This window comes from Ranitomeya variabilis, chromosome 4 (assembly GCF_051348905.1).
Source record: "Ranitomeya variabilis isolate aRanVar5 chromosome 4, aRanVar5.hap1, whole genome shotgun sequence".
NCBI lineage: Eukaryota > Metazoa > Chordata > Amphibia > Anura > Dendrobatidae > Ranitomeya > Ranitomeya variabilis.
In genome coordinates this window covers 667,427,334-667,443,535 of record NC_135235.1, presented here as the reverse complement: position 1 = coordinate 667,443,535, position 16,202 = coordinate 667,427,334, and the positions used below count along the sequence as shown (strand labels likewise).

The 16,202-nt window shown below is 42.1% G+C and overlaps 1 protein-coding gene across 3 annotated transcripts in view; it reads left to right on the top strand.

Annotated features, from left to right (window-relative positions):
- The window catches only part of LOC143766253 (uncharacterized), a 92,268-nt gene that overhangs the window by 44,147 nt on the left and 31,919 nt on the right, over positions 1 to 16,202 (top strand). Inside the window, exon 7 of one of the 3 annotated variants that reach the window (XM_077253781.1) lies at positions 364 to 1,614. In XM_077253781.1, the coding sequence (XP_077109896.1) occupies positions 364 to 1,614 (1,251 nt within the window). Of the gene's footprint in view, positions 1 to 363; positions 4,438 to 16,202 lie in introns of those variants that run through there. The other 2 variants (XM_077253779.1, XM_077253780.1) reach the window with 2 other exon arrangements.

The following is a 16,202-nucleotide window of genomic DNA, read 5'->3' as shown; positions in this document are numbered from 1 at the left end:
TCTTTTTCTGTTGTGGGACAGAAAAGTCTGACACAAAGAGTATTTTCACTACCAAGCAGAAAGGCTTAGAGGGATTAGGCGGAGACAGAAGACAAGGTCAGTTTTTGCTCTAGAAAAGCTTTTTTTTTCAGTTCTTTGAATTGACACTTTTCTTTGTTACTTTTCTTCGTTGGGAACCATCTAATAGAAGAAATGGGGGTAAAATTGAAAATAATAATTAGCAAATCCTGGGAAACATTGTATTACCTGTATACCATCCTGTGGACCAAGGCCCTTATATTATTATAAAACATAATAGCATTAATTATAGTAAATTATTTTTATCAAATTGAAAGATAATAAAATCAGTTTTATTTCCGGCAGATGACTTAACCAGAAGCTCAGAAGCACATCTGATGTTTTCAGAATTTAAAGCAGAAGATCATGATATCACACCATGTACATCTTGTGATGAGCATACCATTATCCCAGATGTATTTTCAGACATTTACAGCAATGAACTTTCATCCGATCCTTTTCAACAGGTCCTATCGTGTGATTCATCATGGACTTATATGCAAAATAAAACTTACAGAATAGATGCTGAACATCAAAAAGCTCATACAGAGGAGAATACATTTTCATGTTCAGAATGTGGAAAATATTTCAAGTATAAATCAGTTTTAGCTATACATCAGAGAACTCATACAGGGGAGAAGCCATTTTCATGTTCAGAATGTGGGAAATGTTATGGCATTAAATCGGGTCTTGTTAGGCATCAGAGAACTCACACTGGAGAAAAACCATTTTACTGTTCCCAATGTGGGAAATATTTTAGCCACAAATCACATCTTCTTCAGCATCAAAAAATTCATACAGAGGAGAAGCCATTTTCATGTTCAGAATGTGGGAAATGTTTTAAGTGGAAAGCCGACTTACTTACACATGTGAGAGTTCATACTGGTGAGAAGCCATATACTTGTTTGGAATGTGGGAAATGTTTTAACTATCAATCGTATCTTCTTACTCATCAGAAAATTCACACAGGGGAGAAGCCATTTTCTTGTTTAGAATGTGGGAAATGTTTTAACCGTAAATCATCTTTTCTTACACATCAAAGAATTCACACAGGGGAGAAACCATATAGTTGTTTGGAATGTGGGAAATGTTTTAACCATAAATCATATTTTCTTACCCATCAAAGAATTCACACAGGGGAGAAACCATTTTCTTGTTTAGAATGTGGAAAATGTTTTAACCGTAAATCATATCTTCTTACACATCAGAGATATCACACAGGGGAGAAGCCATTTTCATGTTCAGAATGTGGGAAATATTTTACAGAGAAAGGCCAAATGATTAGACACCAGAGAATTCATGCAGTGGAGAAGCCATTTTCATGTCCAGAATGTGGGAAATGTTTTAGCCATAATTCATATCTTCTTACACATTTGGGAACTCACACAGGAGAGAAGCCATATTCATGTACAGAATGTGGGAAACGTTTTATGGTTAAATCAACACTTCTTAGACATCAGAGAAGTCACAAAAAGGAGAGACCATTTTCATGTTCAGAATGTGGGAAGTGTTTTACCGCAAAATCAAGTCTTGTTACACATCAGAAAAGTCATACAGGTGTGAAGCCTTTTTCATGTTCAGACTGTGGGAAATATTTTACCCTCAAATCACATCTTCTTCAACATCAAAGAATTCACACAGGAGAGTAGCAGTTTACTTGGTTTGTCTAAATCATTTTATCGACAATTTGTACAAGGAAAAGAAAGTAAACGCACAAGTCTAAATCTACTAAAGACATAGAAACCAACAATGAATGATCGAATCTTCTAAACCTTTTCTGAAACCATTGACCAGCTACTGAGGTAGACTATTCTATAGGTTTATAGTTATCATAGTATTGAAGACTTGTCTCCTCTGGAGATTTAAGTGTTTCCTTCTCCAAATGGAGGGAATGCTCCCTTGTCTTTTCAATGGGTTTTAAAATGGATCAACTTCTTGCTATTTTTTTGCATGGGCCACCCTTAGATGTCTTCTCACGACTTATTAAATGTAAATATATTTATTTTCTCATAATTAAGATCCTCCATGGCACTTATCAGTTTTATGATTCTTCTTTGTACTTTTTGTAACTCTAGGGCATCCTTTCTATGAACTGATGCCCAGAACTGAATTGAATATTCTAGATGTAATTGCACTAATGGTTTTTAATGTGGCAATATTATGTCTCTGTCCCGTGAGTCCATGCCTCGTTTAATACATGACAATATCCTGCTGGCCTTGGAAGTATCTGTTTGACATTGCATGCTGTTATTTAGACTGATCCACCAGTACACCCCGAATCTTGTCTTCATGTGACTCTCCTAGTTTTACTGTCCCCTATATAAGTTGAATACTTGTAAACCCAGCAGTCAACCTTGAGGTATAACAACTATAGCAGAGGCCCACTCAGAGTAACAATTATTTATCATAAGAATCTGGATTTGGTCTTTTAAGCATGTTTTCTTTCCAATTACAAATTATATTTTCTGAACCTAGTAACCTGCATTTACTCATTTGTCACCTACGAGAGACAATGTCAAACATTTTCCTGCAATGGATGTTAATCTTACTGGTCTATAATTACCATGGGAAAACGCCCTTTTTGGAAAAGTTATATGTTTAATATTTACAATGTTACATACCTGAAATTTGATTTCTATTTTCTTTTTAAAAATTGGTAATCCAGTAGCCTTTTACCAGTTCTTAGACATTTTACTGGTCAGTAGAGAGTCTCCAAAAAATTTATGAACAGGGGCACAGTAATAACTGAGTCGCATTCTTTAAAACTCTTTTGGATCGAACCCCTCTGGTCTGGGGCTCTTGTTTACCTTGATTTTATTTAGTTTAGCTTGGACCACATTTAGACTCAGCCAATTTAGTATAGTAGTTGATGTATTCAGAGCAATAACTTTGCCTACATCAGACACTCTTGTAAGCAAAAAGAAAACTTAAACTTTGGATCCTAGATTTTCAAAGAAATTTAAAAGATATTTTAAATTACTGTAGGGCTATCTTCACACAAAGATTCTTTAGGAATTTCTATAGTGGGTATTCTCTATAACCCTAAAAAAAACACTTGAGGTGGTATTCTCTAATAGAGTTGAGCGAATGATCGGAATCGGTCACCAAATCTGAATTTGCCATATTGGTAACCTCTTTGTGCTGAATTTATGTTTGATAATTGGTTCCGAACACGTTTGTTCATTTCTACTCCCATTGACTGTAATAAAGTTCTGTTCTGTTTGGCGAATATCACAAAAACTATTCACTGCCGACTGTAATCGGAACCAAATTTTGAAAAAATTTGCTCTAACAATCCAAAAAAGGATAACCGAGAGGGTTGAACTCTCCATTTCCTGATGCTTAAATTGTAGAAAATGTTGGTTGTATCCATGGCGAGGAGTGATCAGATACAAGACATGGTAAATACTCTAGTGCAGAGGTAATAATATATCTCAGGAGATCAAAATGCATAGTCAAAACTGGTGAGGGTACTTCTATGGGGAGAGTGGTAAAAAGATCACATCTTTACTAAAAAGAAAAATGTTATATTTGTTAAAGATGCATGCACTGCTCAATGAGAAGGCTAGAATGGGGTTTTCCCACATTCAAAAAATAAAGTCCATTGTTTCCTATGTGTAAAGTTTAAATGTCCAAATGCATGTAATGCTTTTCACTAGTTACCCCACAAAGTTCATTGTTGTTGGGTGTTTTTACCTACTTACTACTGGTTATGTCCACCATTAGGTTTGAAGATGTTGGTTGGGCAAGTGCAGTGAGAGCCAAAATGCTTTTATAACAGGTGTATTGTTGGTCCTTTGTCACTGTATGGCGTGAGCATGGGCAATGCTATTTATACACTGCCTTGCTCAGCAGGTCCTTAGAAGGGTATTACTCTGGTCTTCTAACATGTGAGGAAGGAATAACGGTGATCCACTACCACCACGCTGGGATTCACCATCTATATTGTTTCTATAGCACATTGAAGAACCAGTGCCAGGGGAAAACAGTAAAATGAGGAGCACTTCAGAGTGCAGGCTCATGGGTATACCCTTTTAATAAACTACTATTAAAAATGGTTGATTTTTGGAAGTTCTTACTTGGTATATGATGTGTATGGAGCTGTTTATCTACGATGTGTACGGAGCTGAGCTATTCTTGTACTGATTATATGGAGAGGAGCTATGCATATATGATGTGTAAGGTAAATGAAATGCAAAAGCGCAATAGGGTCTTAACCAAGTAACCCAAAGGAAAGAAAGAGGTAGTTGCCATCAACTTATAGGATTGTGTGTGACACAATCACTAATAAAACTGTAGTCCACATGTTACAGCTTCCATACAGTATCAGAAAAAAATGCCAGGGTAATGGAAACATTCTGTGTGGTTGTCCTAAAGAAGAAGTCGGTGTGACTCTGAAACGCGTTAACAATAAACCAGCATTTTATACCCGATCGTGGATGTAATTTTTCCAGTAAGCGCAGAATACTTCCATTACCCTCAGAGTATTTTTTTTTGTGTAAGGAGTAGAGCTCTGCATGTACAGAGTGGAGTTGTGTGTGTATAATGTGAACACAGTTGAGCTGAATGTGAACGATGTGAATGGAATGGAGCTGTGCATGTACGAACCGAGTGGAGCTGTGTTTGTATGGAAAAGACTTGTATATGTACGAAGCGGAGCAGTGCATATGATATGTACAGAGTGGAGCTGTGCATGTATTATGTGTTCGGTTCGGAGCTACGTACTATTATCACGTTGTTATATATGATGTATTGAAAGCTATATATTATCTGGTTGTGATTCTATCCAGTAAACTAAAGCCCCAATTCATAAAAACGATTATGCCAGAACTCTGGCATAAATCATTTGAAGAAGTCACTGATTTTTTGTTCAAAACAAGTGTTACGCAACAATGTTGTGACTTTTGGCATTGTCATGCTAGTTTTGACTAGTTTCACCAAAATGAGCAAAGTTCGGGTAGGCGCAACGCCAAAGCTTGTCTTAATTCATGATGACCTGTTGTGATGTTCCTCACTACAGAAATTTTATTCCTGTCCCCGACCGGAATAATATTGGTGTAGAGGCTTTTATCAGACGCTCCTGATTTATTAAGAGGCTTCTTAATGAATCAGGTGCATGTGACTTCAACACGCCCTTTCAAGACAGGCATCAATCTTGATGACTCAGGGCCATCACGAGTGAGATGTATATCATTTTATCAAAGAAAAACTGTCTTTGTAGTTTTCATTTTGTATTCCTCCTTGAAAAATGAAAGTGCGGTGATTGGTTGCTCTGGCAAACAAAGATATTTTTGTGTTTTTTTCTTTTATCCAGTTTTCAGAAGTCTACCTCATTGTGTATCAGAACTTCTACCTCTATTGACCTCTTGTTTCTTTCTCTAACTCTTTCCAAATCCACTTACATCCTGGTTTAAAGATAAAATCCAAAACTCAGAATTCTGGATAGCTAAAAGAAGACCTTGCTTCTTTATGTTCTATACTGTCCTGCTGACCCTGAAAAGCAACCTGATCTTACAAAGTACAAATGGGTCTAAATAAATGAAGAATTTTTTTCCAAATCAAATGAGGGTTTCAGTTACAAGCCATGGCCATATGTGTATAAACATGGCACAATGTTGGACATGGGGAACAAAGGCTGGTTGATGTGGTCTGGTAATACAGGGCTACTATAACAAATTACTGCAATAGTTAATGTTGATGAACATGAGAATTGGACAAAAGAAGGGTCTCCCGCTCAAATAAATTGTTTCCTTTTTCATCATCCATGGGAACATCTAGAGGCATGTTGAGTTTGCTACATACATACCCCTGTATCTGCCCCCAAAAAGGGGATAATTTGGGGATTTTTTATTTTAAAATACTTGATAGTATTATGTGTTATTAACCCATTCTCAAGGCGTGATCCAGGTGTATGAAGTGGACTCCAGCTGTGCCTGCATAATGCCACTAACTGTTACTTCTAGTATCTGATAGCAGAAATCTTTTACACACGTCGGCTGCTATTAATGAGGTTATCGATGGTTGTCTGAGGAATATTCTGCCACATTGAGTGCACTTGGGTACATACAGTAGTGTTCAAAATAATAGCAGTGAATAGTAATATTCAGCGGAGGAGGCATAGGCTTTCCTTGTCTCCACTGACCATGAGAGAGAGGATCCACCTTCCTTTATTTTTCCGACTCCGATTCTTCCTCTAGTGATACTGAACCACCACGCAGATGTCCCAGAAACAGAAACTAAACCAGCACCCACCGTTGCTGACCTCACCTCCTGAAAATTTTGAGCCACTGATTCCTGATTTTGTGGCGCAATCAGGAATCCAATTTCACACCACAAGCTTCAATTGACTTTTTCAAAGGCTTTTTCTCTGAAAATATTGTAAATCTCATGGAGTTGCAAGCAAATTTGTACACATCAATTTTTATCCTAAAACCTGACTTCATCATTTGCCAACTGGACCCATGTAGATGCCATAGAAATAATGAAGTTTTGGGGCCTGTTTCTCCACGTGGGGATAGTGAAGAAGCCAGTAAAGCAGCAATATTCCTCATGACTATGGCACTGACATGCTTTGAAGCCATCCACAAATTCTTGCATTACAGTGATAATGTACAATGTCCTCCCCAAGATGAGCACTTCAGCAACAGGTTTGCTGGAGGTGTATAACCCCCAAATGGACATCGCGTGGATGAATCCCTAATTCATGTCAAGGGGAGGTTCAAATTCCGGCAATATCTGCCCGTAAGAGAGCCAGGTACGGAATTAGCCTGTACAATCTATGTGAGAGTACTTCAGGGTACACAGACAAGTTTAGAGTTGACAGTATGAAGGGAAGGACACCTGGATTCAATCCCAAGAATGCCACTCTGTCCTGTGAGTGAGTGAGTGGGAAAATTGTGTGTTATTTGGTGCACCCACTACTATATCAAGGCTATAACCTCTACGTAGATAACTTTTATATCAGCATCCCATTATTCAAGTCCCTCTCTGCGCTAGCAACTGCAGCCTCCAGTACTGTCTGCAGAAATCAGAGAGGCCTCCCTAAGATGTTATTTGGGCAGCTGCTTAGGGTGCGAGCAAAGCTCAATTTATTAACAACATGCTGGTGGTCAAAGACAAGAGGCATGTCCTTTTCTTAACCACCATGCATGGTGATGGCAGTACCCACAGCATTGTACGAGGTACCTCTGCACAGGCTTGTAAACCACACTGTACTGAGTGTGAGACAGTGTGAGACAGTGACCGGTGTTACATGTAGGGGTTGCAGTGTGTTCCCCCCAGGAGGCGTATTGAGGCCATGAGATGTGCATGGCAGTCACATGCATAGTTGTCCAAGGCAGATTTATGGAAAACCTACTCTGGGCTTTTGTTTTGTGAAACAGACTACAGATGGTAGTGGTGCAGTCCGTTTCATTACTGGCTCAGGTTTTTCATATGGCCCACGGCCACAGATTCCAGTTAAAAGCCCTGCAGTAAAGAGTTTGGGTGTGTCAGGGCCAGTGTCAGTGTTAGTTTGGTCTGGCAAGTGTGCAGAGCAGAAGGCTCTGCAGAGCTCCACCTGTATAAGGCAACACAGGCAAGTGGAGCTGAAAGTCCTGGCACCCACAGCGTACATGGTGTTGCAATCACCCACGGCAGTCTCAGAGGTAAACTGTCCTGTTCCCGGCTGTGATCTGGAGGTGCACTCAAGTCTTGATTCAAAATGTGAGAAATTCTTTTAATTCAAGTGCACAGGCACCACCAAATAATTTTTACAGAGAAAACAAGTGATTGCGGACAATACGGTTGACGTTTCGACCTGCTACGGTCTTTTTCAAAATCTCACTTAAGTAAGCAGAGTAGTTTAGGAAGAAGAAAAATAGGGAGAGAGTCCCCAAGGACAGCTCTAAGTAGACTTCAGGAGTAAGGTGTCCGTCTCATTGGTGGTGCAGTGTACCACCAATGAGACGGACACCTTACTCCTGAAGTCTACTTAGAGCTGTCCTTGGGGACTCTCTCCCTATTTTTCTTCTTCCTAAACTACTCTGCTTACTTAAGTGAGATTTTGAAAAAGACCGTAGCAGGTCGAAACGTCAACCGTATTGTCCGCAATCACTTGTTTTCTCTGTAAAAATTATTTGGTGGTGCCTGTGCACTTGAATTAAAAGAATTTCTCACATTTTGAATCAAGACTTGAGTGCGGCTACTTTTTGTATATTTGAAGTCGGATGTTTAGCCAGCACCTTCATTGAACTTTACAGTGTGCCCATTATATTCTCTTCGTGATCTGGAGGTGGACTGTCTTGTGCCCTGTGGTAAACCGGGGGAGGATTGGCATGTTTATTGACTGCATTCCGGATGATATCATGGGCTGTGTTATGCTGTGACTGAGTTGAGCATTAAAGAGACTTTTGTTTTGAATTTTGCTGGGTCACTGCCTCATCACTGCTCAGTGTGGATACCGCTGCACTACATGGGGTACAACAAGAACATGGGAGTTCATCTCTGATCAAGTCCTCCAACCGTACAGTGCCATGAGCAAAGCCAGGGTGTGGTAAGAGAAGCTGGCCATGCACATCATATAAATGGCAGTGTACAACACCTTTGTGCTATCTCAATGTGTAGACCTGCCCGGGACTTTCCTTCAGTTCCAGGAAGTAGTGATCAAGGCCCTAATATTTGTCAGTCAGGAAGGACCAGGCCCCATTACTTCCAGAGCTGTTGTACCAGGGCAACATTTCCCCGGTGAGGCCCCTCAAACTGCAAAGAGAGTAAGGATGCAAAAAAGTATGTTACAGACGGGACACAAAAGGACATCATTTGTCAGTGTGACACCTGTCCTGACAAGCCTGGTCTTTGTATGAAAGACTGTTTCAGAGTCTACTACTCATCCATGGACTAATACGATAAATTAATTTCTGACTTACACAACTCACATATGCCAACCTGACATACACCACACAAATCATATGCCACCCTGATGCACTCTACAATACTCAAGTATGCCAACCTGACATACACTAAATAACTCACATATGCCACCACATTAAAATAGTCACATAGTAGGAAAACATTAGATCAGTTCCAGTAATTGGGTAATTACTGGGGGACTTTCCACTGTTTAGGCACATCAGAGGCTCTCCAAACGCTACATGGTGCCCACAGACCATTCCATCAAAGTCTGCATTTCAAAACGTCACTCCTTCCCTTCTGAGCTCTGCCGTACACCTAAACAGAGGTTTCCCTCTACAAATGAGGTATCGGCATACGCAGGAGAAATCTGGCTGAGGTGGGGAAGCGGCAGAGCAGCCGGTCACAGGCGGCAGGAGCCGGCTGCTGCGGCTAACTCCTGTGCCCGTTGCTAAAGAGAAATGAACATTCACTCCATTCCACGCCCATGGGCATGGAAAGGAGTAAGTATTCATTTTTCTTTAATAGTGAGCACAGTGTTATCCGCAGCAGCTGGCTTCTTGCAGCTGCCCAGCGTTCTAGTGTGCTGGCTACATAAAACAATGAATATTCACTGCATTCCATGCCCATGGCTGGATGAAAGATGCAAGAGTCTGTCTGTATCCCAGAAACTCAGCTCTCATGCTCACACACTGATTACAAGCAAACAGGTCACAAGTGAGGATGCTACCTTTAGTAGCCATTCAAACCCATTTGTGTCAACTTCTGTGAATGCTATTGTAAGGAGGAAGACCGGGCAGTGGGTGCCTGCATCATGCCGGGTCCGGAACTGCTGAGGCTGCATCCCATTTTGCCCGGGGGAATGCATAGGGGATCGGACAAGCCCCATAATCTGAGGAGAGGGGGTGTGGCTAAGCCGGGCAGTGAGGAGAAAGTGCGCAAAGGAACAGTTAGTTTCCTGCCATAAGGGAGAGTGCAGCGCGCAATGCACCCAGAGCAGCAGTGCCGATAAATGCCACGACAAGGCTTACTGGCACATTCCAGCAGGACAGTGACGGTGTAGAGCACAGTGTGCCCGGATAAACGTAGGGCAGCACTTGTACGGAGAAGTGTGGGCCAGCTACAGGACACTCAGGTGCGGTTCCCTTTGCTGGCAAGCACGCATCAGCCCATGCTTGGAACAGGGACTCCTGCAGCTTGCTTCACTTTGGCTGCACAGGCTTATGGACTAGGGGCTCAGCGGGCAGAACCGGAGACCTCCCGTTGCTGCCAGCAGTTGGATAGTTAATTGTATACCCCATCTGAGGACCCTACACTTGCCATTGCCGGTACTACCACCCCCATCGGACTGTATACGAATGAGGACAAGCTGAAATCATGAAAAGTGCTGTTTAAACCTCAGACTGTCGCATTAATCCATGTTCTTTCCTTATTTCCTGTTTATCAACTCCCTGCTAGGAGATTATTTGCAGCCTTACTGTTAAACAATATTGTTATACCACATTGCTCTGCAATCCTTGCGTACTGCATATCCGCACCTGCTTACACTATCAGGCCAAAATCACCAGGGTATGTGAACTTTTGATCAGGGTCATTTGGATGTTTTGGGTTGTCATTATGATTTTAAAAGAGAAAACACAGTAGTTTGACAATAAATGGCTTCACCCAACCACTAACCACGAGTGGAGAAAAAGCTTTGGTGTTATCATTCATATGCTCTGAAATAAGGTCAAGAAAGCTAAAATTCTGCCGGGGTATGTAAACTTTTGATCACAACTGTATATTTATTAATAGTATGCTGCACTTGTGGTTTGCCTGTCACTTTGTTATCACCTGTTATATTTGATATGTAGTTAGTGGTTGCTCTGTGATTGGATTACCCTCCTTATATACAGTTTGGACAAAAAATCTTTAGTCAGCACCAATTGTGCAAGTTCTCCCACTTAAAAAGATGAGAGAGGCCTGTAATTGACATCATAGGTGGACCACAACTATGAGAGTCAAAATGAGAAAACAAATCCAGAAAATCACCTTGTCTGATTTGGCAAGATTTATTTAGCAAATTATTGTGAAAAATAAGTATTTGGTCTCCTATAGAGTTGAGCGACTTTCATTTTTTTAAGATCGAGTCGGGTTTTGTGAAACCCGATTTTGTCCAGAGTCGAGTCGAGTGCAGTCGGCCGATTATCGCTAAAAGTCGGGGATCGACCGAAACACGAAACCCAATGCAAGTCAATGGGGAAGCATAGTCGGCAGTGAGTGGAGGCCAGGAAAACACCTACAGTGCCCATTTTAATGCCAAAAACATCCATTCTTGTTTCTGAAGCTTGTCAATCTTAATTAACTTTATAATAATAGTTGGGCATAGGGAATTGGGGGTCATTTGGCAAAAGTTGTGGGGGGAGTAGGGCTGGCTCAAGTTTTTCGTGGGCCCAGGAAATGCGGACTACGTCACGGCGGTGTTGCAGGGAAAGGTAAGTATTTCAACGTTGAAAGTGCTGTGATCCTGAGCAAGCAGGGGGGCCCACTCATTCGCATTGGCACTGGCACAGGGCCCCTCAAAGTACAGCGGTGTGTTTGCATGGCGGGGGCGCCTCCCACCAGCAGCGACACTTTTGTGTACTCTGAGGGGCCCTGTGCCAGTGACGTCGCCAACGAGTATGCCCCCCACCTGATGAAGGAACCTGCACTTTCATCTGCACCTTCCTCTCTGTCCCTGTGTAAGGTGGTATAACATGCGGGAAGGGGAACCTTACTTTCAGCAGGGTCAGATTCTGGCTGTGTAGAGTATAAGGGGAATGTAGTGGTCTAGGTCAATGTACCAGCAGACTCATCTAGCAGTGGCTGGGCAATGGGCAGGATGAGGAGGAAACAGATATAGGGCCAAAGAATAAAGTAGGCTAAATGCAGTTCAAAATTGGTAACAGGACTAAACAGGCGGCATTGCTTTGTTCAGTGGAGTAGCAAACCCAAGAGCAGCAGACACTGTTTCAAGGGCCTAACCACACTAGTAGGCCAAATGCAGTTTAATATCTGATAGTATAGGGCGAAAGCCAGAATGTGGAAGCTCAGCTTTGTTCAGTTGAGGACAACACCAGGCAGGGGCAGACATTCACCTTTAGTAGGCCGGAACAGCCAATTGCATTTTTAAAAATGGTAATTTGGAACTGAAGGTTGAAGCTCAGCTTTATTCAGTTGAGGACAACACCAGGCAGGGGCAGACAGACACCTTTAGTAGGCCGGAACAGCCAATTGCATTTTTAAAAATGGTAATTTGGAACTGAAGGTTGAAGCTCAGCTTTATTCAGTTGAGGACAACACCAGGCAGGGGCAGACAGACACCTTTAGTAGGCCGGAACAGCCAATTGCATTTTTAAAAATGGTAATTTGGAACAGAAGGTAGAAGCTCAGCTTTATTCAGTTGAGGACAACACCAGGCAGGGGCAGACATTCACCTTTAGTAGGCCGGAACAGCCAATGGCATTTTTAAAAATGGTAATTTGGAACAGAAGGTAGAAGCTCAGCTTTATTCAGTTGAGGACAACACCAGGCAGGGGCAGACATTCACCTTTAGTAGGCCGGAACAGCCAATTGCATTTTTAAAAATGGTAATTTGGAACTGAAGGTTGAAGCTCAGCTTTATTCAGTTGAGGACAACACCAGGCAGGGGCAGACAGACACCTTTAGTAGGCCGGAACAGCCAATGGCATTTTTAAAAATGGTAATTTGGAACAGAAGGTAGAAGCTCAGCTTTATTCAGTTGAGGACAACACCAGGCAGGGGCAGACCCCTTTAGTAGGCCGGAACAGCCAATTGCATTTTTAAAAATGGTAATTTGGAACTGAAGGTTGAAGCTCAGCTTTATTCAGTTGAGGACAACACCAGGCAGGGGCAGACAGACACCTTTAGTAGGCCGGAACAGCCAATTGCATTTTTAAAAATGGTAATTTGGAACTGAAGGTTGAAGCTCAGCTTTATTCAGTTGAGGACAACACCAGGCAGGGGCAGACAGACACCTTTAGTAGGCCGGAACAGCCAATGGCATTTTTAAAAATGGTAATTTGGAACAGAAGGTTGAAGCTCAGCTTTGTTCAGTTGAGGACAACACCAGGCAGGGGCAGACAGACACCTTTAGTAGGCCGGAACAGCCAATTTTTTTTAAAAAACAGCAGTTAGTAAGAGGCAGAAGGTAGAAGCTCAGCTTTATTCAGTTGAGGACAACACCAGGCAGGGGCAGACCCCTTTAGTAGGCCAGAACAGCCAATTGCATTTTTAAAAATGGTAATTTGGAACTGAAGGTTGAAGCTCAGCTTTATTCAGTTGAGGACAACACCAGGCAGGGGCAGACAGACACCTTTAGTAGGCCGGAACAGCCAATTGCATTTTTAAAAATGGTAATTTGGAACTGAAGGTTGAAGCACAGCTTTATTCAGTTGCAGCTTCTTGGCAATAATATAAAGAAGACGAGACAGGACAACACTCGTTGGATGCCATATCTGTGTTTTCACTGGAAAAAAACCTGTCATTTAACTACTTGTAGGAGAAAGTTTTTGTAGCTGGAGGCCACTTTTTGTATTGTACCAGTTTTTGGTTGTATGTTTGGAACTGAAGGTTGAAGCTCAGCTTTATTCAGTTGAGGACAACACCAGGCAGGGGCAGACAGACACCTTTAGTAGGCCGGAACAGCCAATTGCATTTTTAAAAATGGTAATTTGGAACTGAAGGTTGAAGCTCAGCTTTATTCAGTTGAGGACAACACCAGGCAGGGGCAGACAGACACCTTTAGTAGGCCGGAACAGCCAATGGCATTTTTAAAAATGGTAATTTGGAACTGAAGGTTGAAGCTCAGCTTTATTCAGTTGAGGACAACACCAGGCAGGGGCAGACAGACACCTTTAGTAGGCCGGAACAGCCAATGGCATTTTTAAAAATGGTAATTTGGAACTGAAGGTTGAAGCTCAGCTTTATTCAGTTGAGGACAACACCAGGCAGGGGCAGACAGACACCTTTAGTAGGCCGGAACAGCCAATGGCATTTTTAAAAATGGTAATTTGGAACAGAAGGTAGAAGCTCAGCTTTATTCAGTTGAGGACAACACCAGGCAGGGGCAGACCCCTTTAGTAGGCCGGAACAGCCAATTGCATTTTAAAAAATGGTAATTTGGAACTGAAGGTTGAAGCTCAGCTTTATTCAGTTGAGGACAACACCAGGCAGGGGCAGACAGACACCTTTAGTAGGCCGGAACAGCCAATTGCATTTTTAAAAATGGTAATTTGGAACTGAAGGTTGAAGCTCAGCTTTATTCAGTTGAGGACAACACCAGGCAGGGGCAGACAGACACCTTTAGTAGGCCGGAACAGCCAATTTTTTTAAAAAAACAGCAGTTAGTAAGAGGCAGAAGGTAGAAGCTCAGCTTTTTTCAGTTGAGGACAACACCAGGCAGGGGCAGACCCCTTTAGTAGGCCGGAACAGCCAATTGCATTTTTAAAAATGGTAATTTGGAACTGAAGGTAGAAGCTCAGCTTTATTCAGTTGAGGACAACACCAGGCAGGGGCAGACAGACACCTTTAGTAGGCCGGAACAGCCAATTGCATTTTTAAAAATGGTAATTTGGAACTGAAGGTTGAAGCACAGCTTTATTCAGTTGCAGCTTCTTGGCAATAATATAAAGAAGACGAGACAGGACAACACTCGTTGGATGCCATATCTGTGTTTTCACTGGAAAAAAAACTGTCATTTAACTACTTGTAGGAGAAAGTTTTTGTAGCTGGAGGCCACTTTTTGTATTGTACCAGTTTTTGGTTGTATGTTTGGAACTGAAGGTTGAAGCTCAGCTTTATTCAGTTGAGGACAACACCAGGCAGGGGCAGACAGACACCTTTAGTAGGCCGGAACAGCCAATTGCATTTTTAAAAATGGTAATTTGGAACTGAAGGTTGAAGCTCAGCTTTATTCAGTTGAGGACAACACCAGGCAGGGGCAGACAGACACCTTTAGTAGGCCGGAACAGCCAATGGCATTTTTAAAAATGGTAATTTGGAACAGAAGGTTGAAGCACAGCTTTGTTCAGTTGAGGACAACACCAGGCAGGGGCAGACAGACACCTTTAGTAGGCCGGAACAGCCAATTGCATTTTTAAAAATGGTAATTTGGAACTGAAGGTTGAAGCTCAGCTTTATTCAGTTGAGGACAACACCAGGCAGGGGCAGACAGACACCTTTAGTAGGCCGGAACAGCCAATGGCATTTTTAAAAATGGTAATTTGGAACTGAAGGTTGAAGCTCAGCTTTATTCAGTTGAGGACAACACCAGGCAGGGGCAGACAGACACCTTTAGTAGGCCGGAACAGCCAATTGCATTTTTAAAAATGGTAATTTGGAACTGAAGGTTGAAGCTCAGCTTTATTCAGTTGAGGACAACACCAGGCAGGGGCAGACAGACACCTTTAGTAGGCCGGAACAGCCAATTTTTTTTTAAAAACAGCAGTTAGTAAGAGGCAGAAGGTAGAAGCTCAGCTTTATTCAGTTGAGGACAACACCAGGCAGGGGCAGACAGACACCTTTAGTAGGCCGGAACAGCCAATGGCATTTTTAAAAATGGTAATTTGGAACAGAAGGTAGAAGCTCAGCTTTATTCAGTTGAGGACAACACCAGGCAGGGGCAGACATTCACCTTTAGTAGGCCGGAACAGCCAATTGCATTTTTAAAAATGGTAATTTGGAACTGAAGGTTGAAGCTCAGCTTTATTCAGTTGAGGACAACACCAGGCAGGGGCAGACAGACACCTTTAGTAGGCCGGAACAGCCAATGGCATTTTTAAAAATGGTAATTTGGAACAGAAGGTAGAAGCTCAGCTTTATTCAGTTGAGGACAACACCAGGCAGGGGCAGACATTCACCTTTAGTAGGCCGGAACAGCCAATTGCATTTTTAAAAATGGTAATTTGGAACTGAAGGTTGAAGCTCAGCTTTATTCAGTTGAGGACAACACCAGGCAGGGGCAGACAGACACCTTTAGTAGGCCGGAACAGCCAATGGCATTTTTAAAAATGGTAATTTGGAACAGAAGGTAGAAGCTCAGCTTTATTCAGTTGAGGACAACACCAGGCAGGGGCAGACATTCACCTTTAGTAGGCCGGAACAGCCAATTGCATTTTTAAAAATGGTAATTTGGAACTGAAGGTTGAAGCTCAGCTTTATTCAGTTGAGGACAACACCAGGCAGGGGCAGACAGACACCTTTAGTAGGCCGGAACA